Here is a 10,039-nt window from a genome sequence, read left to right on the forward strand (position 1 = left end):
AGAAGCAAAGATTTGAGTTAAAAATGTATATATATATATTCAAAGATTTGTACACATTTTCACGATTTCTTTTTCAAAAATAGATTAGAATCTGCTCCAATTTCAGAGCGCTCTGGTATCAGTTATTTTACGAACAGTCAGTTATTAACGTTGCCAGTGTAGTCTTTTGAAATGAACATCAATTCATCCCGTGTATAAATATGATTTTTACCTGTTTTGTTACACGTATACGCCTGTTGAATACTGCCTAGAGCAGTGGTTCCCAAACTGAGGGTCCCCAAATAATTTTGGGGGGTCCCCAAATGATTAGCTTAAAAGTGCAACATTGTTTTCTCACTCAAAAGTAAACAAACCAACATACAGCATTAGTGTGTACAGGGTATTTGCACATTTCTGAAGTTACAATTGAATGACTTTTAAGACCTTTTCAATACCATATTGGCCAAATTGTCAAATATTACGTAAGAAGAGTCAAACATTGTGAAAATAATATTCCACAAATGTTTATTTGTGGAACAGAGTCAAACTAAATGAAATGCCTACAATTCCAAGAGCTTGTCAGGGTGGGGGGTCCCCAGTTTAAATATAATTATTTTGGGGGTTGAGGCCTGAAAAGTTTGGGAACCCTTAGCCTAGAGAGACAAGCTGCAACCATGGCATTTTTGTAATGACTTCCTCCTCCATTATTCAGACCCTCAGGACAGTGGTCAGTTTGTTCCCCCAGACCACAGAGCTATTTGAACAGCGATGCTCCGACTGCTCTGAATTTCCGCATGACGAAAGAGCAATAGGGTGCTCTGAACGAACCCACGGTGAGTTCATTCAGTCACTCATGCTGCCTGTTCAGCGCAGTGGCACTTCAGCTTGCACTGATTGGTCAGCTGTCATATAATCCCTAGGGCTGAGATGGCGGCGGCGACAGCAGCCACACACGAACACAGGGCAAATAAAGGCTGGGTACGTGATGTAACAATGTATTCTTATCATGCATTAATAAAGTATGTGAGAGACCCATGAAATATACATCAAATTCCTCATGAATATTGATCAGTATTCGTCAGTCAACAGACTGAGGACAATCTGTTGGTTTTTGAACTGCTAATTAACTCAAGGCTCGTTAACTCCTCTCCTCTGCCAGGGCATGTTTATTCTCATCTTTTCATCTTTTTATAGAGCAGAACTCCAGTTTGTTTACAACCTCCTCATATTATATCTGACGTTTATATGAGGAGATGTCACACCATCGCCTGTTAGCTTCCCATTACAACCAGTCTTTTACTGTTGCACTGGGAAGCTGACCAGTACAACAGCAGAAGACTGTGGTTATCCTGGGAAGCTCCCAGTATAGCCGACTAGTACAACTACAGTCTTAGTTCATCAGTGTTTAAAATATTCCATACAACATCCTTGACTCTGACATCACACTGGAAGTAATCAGTAAACCGCAGAGATCTTTATAGAAAAAAAAACATCTTTATTTAATCGTACTTTTCCATCCCCTCACCCCTCCATCATTTTCTCTCCCTCACAGCTGAGCGATAGAACATTCCATCATGACAATAGCTTTGTCCTCATTTTATATAAAAACCTGAATTATGTACACCGCCTTTTTATATTTACACTATATTACATTTATTACAATCAACACACACACAGCTCTGCTTATGACATCACTGCCATGACCTCACACATGGGCACTTAAGCCCGATTTATACTTCGCCGCATGGCATCGCCACACACCGAAAATAGCCGACCTACAAGCTCACAACGCGCCGTGCGAGCTTGTAGGCCGGCTAATTGTCGACACGCGTCATACGACAAAGTATACAAACAAGGCTTTAGACTTCCTTCAGTTCCTGGTTCAGAGTTTTGTTGCTAGGCAGAACGTCCGCTCACTGGCTGGAGATGTGTTCGTTTGTTGCCCAAGAATTGCAGCTTATTGAACATTCTATCGATAAGTGTTGTTTGGAGGGGGGGGGGGGGGGTTCACATTGGTGTCTAAATGGCTCTTTTCAACTATGAAGTGTAACCCAGAACCTTCCATAACCTTAACGTTTCCGAAACCTGTAAAGTTCTGTTTTTTGTGTGTGTGTGTGTACGTTTCAATTATAAACAAAACCGCCCCTGAAGGAGGAGATGTTATTAAAAAAAATAACGAATAAAAAAGCGAAAAAGCTGATCCACAAGCTCATAACGCGTCACATCGCTGTTTTTAAGTAAGTTCAGGGTTCCTAGAACTCGGTTCTTGTAGTCAAAAAGAGCCATTATGTTCAATTTATTCATCAGCACTCTCCTCTTGCTTTGGAACCCGATCGTTTCCAGATTTGAAGCCTTGTTCGGAAAAGATAAGGTCGACGCAAGTTCAAAGACATCATAGAAATACCAGAATGCTCTACATTTCATAGAACATTCTACGTTTCATAGAACCTCTCATATCTGATAGAACGTCTGGTGATAGAAGGTTCGAGCCTTCAGTCCATCCCCGTCTTGTAGTCCAGCTGGCAGACATACAGTAGCAGCGAGGTACACATGTTAAACATACTGTACAGTCAACATATTCTACATATGATACACAAGAGGACAGAGCACTCGGGACACAATGTTCACAGTCAGAGTTGGGCAATGTTGCGGACAAGTGTCACAGGAAAAGTTTAAGGAGGTTGATGCCCAACAATGAAGATGATTCACGATAAGTTCATAACAATAGCTGAATGGGTAGAGAGGCCGTTTGGGAATCAGAAGGTCACGGGATTGCCCCCTGGGACCACCCAGTTTGTGTTCCCGAGCAAGACACTTAACCCCTGCTCCCCGGGCGCTGTGTTAACAGCACTTAGCACTTTCCCACTGCTCCTATAGTTAGTTTGGATGGGTAAATGCAGAGGTTTCCTCTACAGTCGGTGTGTGAATGTGTGTGTGTGAATGTGAAATACATTGTAAAAAGCTTTGGAGAAAGGAAGGCGCTATAAAAATGCAGTCCATTTACAAATATCACGTACGTGCAAATGTACGGTGACAAAAAATACCCCCAAAGGATTGGGGACAAGATTATCTATTATTTATAAATTATTATTACAATGTGTGAGCAACATCACATAAAATAGTCTAAGTACTTTGTAGCAATACGTATGTAAGTATTTCAACCCACCCACTAGCTGTTTCACTACAACCTCACACCCAAAATCTGAAAACAAGCATGATCAATCATCATCTTCATTGATAAGTGAGCGACAATATTTAAGGACATCAACGTTCAACCCTCCTACGCGCTCCGTCTCCGACACACACTTTGACGCAACATTTCCCCAACTACGCCGCCACCACAAGTCACCCGTGTGCCCCCGTTAAGATTTGGTGCAGTCCGATTCTGATTGGTCGATTCAAACGGCTTCGTTCCTCCTCATTTGGTTCAGCAGCGAGAGGAAGGAAAAAGTCCAGCTTTCATTGGCGCCAATCACATTCAGGCTTTCGGGAAGCCAATTCCTTAAGCCTTCGTCACCACCACCGTCGTCGTCAGTGACAAAACTAACTGTCCCCTGTGTTTGTCTGTCCGTCCACATTCGGTCGTCTGCATATCCATCCATCCATCCATTCATTGATTAGTTTGAGTCCAAACATCCATCGTTGCCCACACTCTGTCTGTACATCCACCTGTCCGTTTGGGCTGAGTGTCCAATCCATTAGTCTCTTGACCGCAGTTACGTCCGACTCACACTTCGTAGCACACCGGCGCGACAAAGTACGAATTGGGCTTTACATTAATTAGTCCAGGTAAACATTCACTTCAATTAAAAATGGCGTCTAGTAACAGAAACTTGTGTCTGTATGTCTGTCCTCTCATTGGTTTCAGTCACTGAGGACAAGTTGCAACATTCATGTGTGTCTGTCTCTCTGTTTCAGTGGTTTTCAAACTTTTTTTTTTTTTTTAATGTCAAGGACCCCCATAACTCTGAGAGTATACAAATGGAACCAAATGGACCCGTAAGGGTCCATTTGGTTCCATCTGTACACTCTCACGAGTTACAGACCTGTAAGGGTCCATTTGGAACCCCCTCGGCCCCTGAACCCCACTTTGAAAAACCACTGCTCTACTTGGATCCAGCCGTGACTTTGGTCAGAAGCAAGGTGTGTGTTTGTGTGTTTGTTTGTGTGCGTGAGTGTAATTCCTCCAGTTTAAAAATCTAAGTAGTGTTATGCATTCATGTCGTCACTTCCTGATGACATCACGTCCCTTCACTCGGGCGCCGCCTTGCTGTCGTCGTCCTCGTCCAGGTCAAAGTCCAGCACCAGGAGTTTGGTTTCCTCCGTTCCGTTCCTGCTCCCGGCCGCGCACACCAGTCTAGTGTCGGACGCTCTGATTCGCCACACCACACCGCCTGGCGAGGAAGGAGAGTCACGTGATTGGTTAGCTTCGGGAACTTGGGGGCTTTACACGTGTTTGCAAATAGAAATATGCTGTTATGTTACGTCATGCTATTAAGTATTATATCCTGAATTGTTACATTATGCTAAGCTATAAACCCCCATACGTGAAAATATTTTCAGACGAGGGTTCTGCGGAAAAAAACATTAATCTGGGGGTCCTTGCCATGAAAATTTTTAGAAACCACTGATTTATAAACAACATTAGAAACGAGGCCAAGAAATAAGAAACCCAACCCGCAACTACCAATATTTACAAGCAACTTTACAGAAAAACAAGCCCAAAGTCGCTAATGATAAGTGGACGTGGCACTGGCTATGCCATCCTATCTAATGTTTTGCTACATTATATTATGTTAACCATCATAAATATTGTTAGGCTACTTTATATGCTACTTTATATGCTAATCTATGCAATATTATGATATGCCGTCATTATGTAATTTTAGTCTACTGTATGTTACATTATGCTAACATATGCAATATTTTGATATGCTATCATAAATAATGTTAGGCTACGTTATATTATGTTAACCAACGTAATATTATGCTAGGCCATCATAAATAATGTTAGGCTACGTTACATTAAGCTAACATATGCAATATTTTGATATGCTATCATAAATAATGTTAGGCTACGTTATATTATGTTAACCAAGCCATCATAAATAATGTTAGGCTACGTTACATTATGCTAACATATGCAATATTTTGATATGCTATCATAAATAATGTTAGGCTACGTTATATTATGTCAACCTATGCAATATTGTGCCATACATGACATACGTGTTATATACTGTCATATAATGCTTTGTTACATGGTGCTGTGTTGGTTGTGTTTGCAATTGAAGTGTTCATACCGGATCCTCGGCTCTGCAGGGCCACCACGTCTCTGAGCCACGCCCCTGTCTTCAGGTCCCACAGTTTGACCGTCCCGTCGTCAGAACTGGACAGAACCAGACCTCTGCAGAACTGAAGGCACGTCACCGCTGACTGGTGCTTGTTAGGACCTGAGGGAGCAGACCACACACGCAAACTCCATTACTGTCACTAATCAACGCTAACTGCCCGGCTAAGAGCCTCTAAAAGCATCAGGGTGCCAGATAAGAACAGCATGCAGTCCTACACAGTCAAATCCTCAGCGTTCATTTAACTCTGAGAGAGGACCCTAAACGGGTCCATTTGGTTCTATTTGTACTCTCTCTGAGTTATTAATGGATATAATAACATGAGTGTAAGGAAACAATCGTCAAACTGAAGGCAGAGCCCAAAAGCAGGAACTCAAAACAAAACGGCTTTACTAAAAACACTAAACGTACAGAAAGATGAAACAACACACAAAGCTCACGCTCACACAACAATCACAACACTAGACTAACAATACATAAAACTACAGTAAACATAACTTCAAACTAACTGAGAACAAAACACAACCAAGACAATGAGAACACACTCGGGCAGAGTCTAAGGCCCAAATGGGATTCCCTATCCAGACTGGAGTGGGGTTGGTTTTATGCAGTCTGAAAAAGGCTAAGCAATACGATTCATATCCGATGCAAAATGTGTGTTCTTTGCTGTTCAGACTGCATAAAAACAACACGACTCCAATCTGGATAGGCCACAAATCAGATTTGGGATGGATTTGAGCTGCCAGTCTGAACAGGGCCATAGAGTTCTGGGAACTCATAGACTCGGACATGTCTCTTCATAAAATCGCAATCCGTTTATTGTAGTTTAAGTTTACAAAGTTCACACCAAAGACAGTAGTGAAACTAATCAGTGATGGAGCAGCAAAGCTGGCAAGTGTTAAGGAAGACCTTTCACCAAGACAAAACAAGGACTAGACGAACACCTCATCAAAATAGAATCAAAAGGAAAAGGACAAAAAGTTTAAATAAAATAAAGGAAACGACGACTGAAACAGAAATACAGACAAAAACGAATTACTACTAGTAGTAATCCGCCGTTCAATATGCCTCTGTTCTTTATCCTACAAATGATGACTGACAATCAGTCAGAGATATCAGGGAGGTTCAACTCATGGAAATTTAAAAAAGGGAACTTCTTCAGGGTGCCACCCTACAAGCACCTGATTCTTTATAATTTAACATAGTTAAGTACATCTTTTATCCACAAAGTACGTGAAAGGGGGGAGTAGAAGATTTAATACATGTCTCTTCATTTTAAACAGATCTTGATCTCTTGCCAAACGCCACGCTGTCAAACCATTGGTTGTTCTTTGAAAGATCAGTGCAGGTAGGGTTTAACTGCATCCTCAACAGAACAAATAGTGCCGATCTGTATCCGTCACTGTGTTCTCATCTCAAGCAGCAGCTTTGAAACAGTTCAAAACAAACATCTCATGTTCAATTAAAATACTTGTCAGCCCAATGCTCAGTACACTTTGTGGCATGTTTTGTTTTGTGTTTCTTTGTCTGTTGGAAAGCTCAAAGGATGTGGGGGGGGGGGTGCATTGGGAATTGAATGTTTAACACTCGAGCTGGTAGAATGTTTGCACTGTGAATAAATACAATAAAGAAAATACTTTTGAAGAGTTTTCGAGGACACATGATTCCTTTCTCTCTCTCTCTGCCTCTCTCTCTCAGAGGAATGCAGTCTATAGTGTTACATTGCTGAATAGGCAACAACACAAGGTGTCATTATCTGACCTACATACACAATGTACAGCAAATATACACAATACACACACATATGCACATCCGCACGTGCGTACACACACACACACACACACACACACACACACACACACACACACACACACACACACACACACACACACACACACACACACACACACTATTGTTAGGTTGCAGTCTATTTATCAGCCTCTTTTCTTGACCCTCATAAACACACTCTCTCTCTCTCTCTCTCTCTCCTGTCTGACCTTGCAGTGTGTGTGTGTGAGTGAGTGTGAGTGTGTGTGTGTGTGTGTACCTTGCAGTGTGTGTAGACATTCTCCGGTGGTGATGTTCCAGACTCTCACAGTAGAGTCTGCGTTCCCAGACACCAGGATGTTGTCGCGCAACTCCATGCCGCTCGTCAGTGATTGGTGGCCGGTCAGCGTGTGGACACACGCACCTGGAAGTGAACAGGAAGTGATGGGAAATCAATCTCTATCACTGGTATATTACTCTGTAATTATATACTAACAGGATATTACTATCTATTCTGTATATTCCTGGCGTCCCTGCAGCCCGCACGGTATCGCAAACTAAATGTAACTCCGCGAGGGTACAGATGGAACCAAATGGATCCGTGGTCCTGTACCCTCTCTCTCTCGGACTAACAAAAACAGCCAAAATTTCTCTTTTAAGCCACCCGCTCATATTGAACATAATTCCTAAGTAAAAATCAGCATAAAAGAAAGTCCTATTTTTTGGTTGCCACTGTGCGGCCGCACAGTGACCCGGGATCCCAGATTGTTATGACACAGATCTCCATCCTCTGGCTAACCTCAGACAAAGTTTTCAAAGGTTCTGGGTTAAAGGGATAGTTCACCCCCAAACTTTTTTTCTATCGATTAGTCACCCTATGAAGACTTGAATTCATGGGTATGTTTTAGTTTTTGTCGCATTCCTAAGCCAATATTTTGATGACCGGCAGTGGTTCCGGCAGGAGACACAAAGAGTCTCCTTTGTCTCTCCTACCGGAACCGCTGCCGGTCATTAAATTATTGGCTAAGGGCGACAAAAAAATAATAATCCATGAATTCAAGTCTCCATAGGGTGACTAATCGATAGAAACCTTTTAATCTCAGTCTAAACGTGGCCAATTGTGCGCATTGTAACAACCAGCTGATTTGAAAAGTACTAAAACAAACTTTACTATAGTAATATAGAGTGCAGGTTCAAGCTGTGTGTGTGCTTGTGTGTGTACCTGTTTCTGCATCCCATACTCTTATGGAGGTATCCAAAGACCCACTGACAACATACACACCATCAAACTAGAGAAAGAGAGAGAGATATGGGATTAGATTCTGCAATTAAGACCTGAGGCGATTTAAAAAAAAAATCTAAATCCTAACAGTTTTTTGAAAAAAAATCTAAAACATTTTTCTTTCATGATTTTTCAAAAATAGCAGATCTACAAGCTCATAGCGCGGCACCGAGTGCCGCGCTATGAGCTTGTATATCTGCTATTTTTGAATAGCCAAAGAAATCTAAAGTGACACAGATGCGTTCCAGGTATTAATGGGTTAAACATGTGATTATGATATTAATTCACTTATGTACAGTATAGCTTGTTACTGGTGTCTTCACCTTGTGAAAGTGTGTGTGTGTGTGTGTGTGTGTGTGTGTGTGTGTGTGTGTGTGTGTGTGTACCTGCAGTGAGTACACTCTGTTAGTGTGTCCTTGCAGTGTGTGCAGACAGCGCTCCGTCTCGGGGTCCCAGACCTTGACGACGTAGTCGTAACCCCCGGAGACGACGCGGCGCCCGTCGTACTGGACGCAGCGCACGGCGGCCACGTGACCCGTCAGCACGCCCACGCACTCCCCCGTGCCGGTGTCCCAAACCCGCAGGGTCGAGTCCCGAGAACCGCTGACCACCCTGGACAACACACAGCACAGCAGAGAGAGTCAGTGTAAACACAGATTTGCGTGTGTGTGTGTGTGTGCACAAGAATATTGTGTGCACAAGAATATTGATGTACAAGAAACCTTGTAAAACAATATTTAAAGTTTTTATGATTTTTTCTTAAATTAATGGCCAACTTAATCATACAACAGTGTCACACAAAATAAATGAAAATAGCTGATCTATAAGCTCACAGCGCGTGACACGTTGTGAGCACAGATAACATGATTATGTGTGCGTACACATAACATGACGCACACATAACATGATTATGTGTGCGTGACTGCGCGTCCTACCTGTTGCCGTGCAGGTGCATGCAGCGCACGGTGGACGTGTGTCCGTACAGTGTGTGCACACAGTCTCCGCTCTCTGCGTCCCACACGCGCAGCGTCCGGTCCGTGGAGCCGCTGATCACCGTGGTGCCAGACATCTGACTGCACCACACCCCTCCGGTGTGTCCCGTCAACGTACGCAAACACTGAGAAACACACACAATACTTTGTGTTATTGATACGTTACATATAATGTATGTTATATGGTCACTGCTGGTTGGGCGGTCCAAAGTTTTTGCAAATCGTTTCAAATATAGCCAAAACAGCCGATCTACAAGCTCACAACGCATCGCATTATTAAGATTTTTGACAACGACTAAGCACATTTTCTCTATGATTTTTGTTAGTTTTGTAAACACACAATACCGTTTAAGTTCGTTTTTTTTTTTTTTTTTTTTTTTCACTAAAATGGTTTTCCAATTCTAGTTTTGGTTAGTTTTGGTTAACTATAGGGTGCGCCCTTCCCCTTGTTATGGAATGTCTCCTATCCATACTGTCAGCGTCCACGCCCCCTTCTATCCACTTTTCACTTCAACGTTCCCCAGGCTTTCTGTTTGAGAAAGCGACCCTGTGATCCAAGGTTACCCAACTACTGTGGTGTCTGTTTTGACTGACTAATGAAAACACAATGAATGCAGAGACACAGAGAACCAGAGTGAAACATCTATGGAATAGGCTGTTGGTAGTAC

The 10,039-nt window shown here is 42.5% G+C and overlaps 1 protein-coding gene across 3 annotated transcripts in view; it reads right to left on the minus strand.

Annotated features, from left to right (window-relative positions):
* Positions 1 to 1,461: 1,461 nt before the first annotated feature.
* LOC308102426 (F-box/WD repeat-containing protein 7-like) overlaps positions 1,462 to 10,039 on the minus strand; it is a 42,622-nt gene continuing 34,044 nt past the window's right edge. For 2 of the 3 annotated variants that reach the window (XM_080452138.1, XM_080452139.1), the window contains exons 8-13: positions 9,315 to 9,496; positions 8,766 to 8,991; positions 8,320 to 8,386; positions 7,378 to 7,521; positions 5,283 to 5,432; positions 1,462 to 4,373 (exon numbers count right to left, since the gene is read on the minus strand). In XM_080452138.1, the coding sequence (XP_080308264.1) occupies positions 4,231 to 4,373; positions 5,283 to 5,432; positions 7,378 to 7,521; positions 8,320 to 8,386; positions 8,766 to 8,991; positions 9,315 to 9,496 (912 nt within the window). In that variant the 3' untranslated portion in view covers positions 1,462 to 4,230. The remainder of the gene's footprint in view (positions 4,374 to 5,282; positions 5,433 to 7,377; positions 7,522 to 8,319; positions 8,387 to 8,765; positions 8,992 to 9,314; positions 9,497 to 10,039) is intronic. The other variant, XR_013934652.1, reaches the window with a different exon arrangement.

This window comes from Gymnoscopelus braueri (assembly GCF_963280865.1).
Source record: "Gymnoscopelus braueri genome assembly, chromosome: 15".
NCBI classification, from domain to species: domain Eukaryota; kingdom Metazoa; phylum Chordata; class Actinopteri; order Myctophiformes; family Myctophidae; genus Gymnoscopelus; species Gymnoscopelus braueri.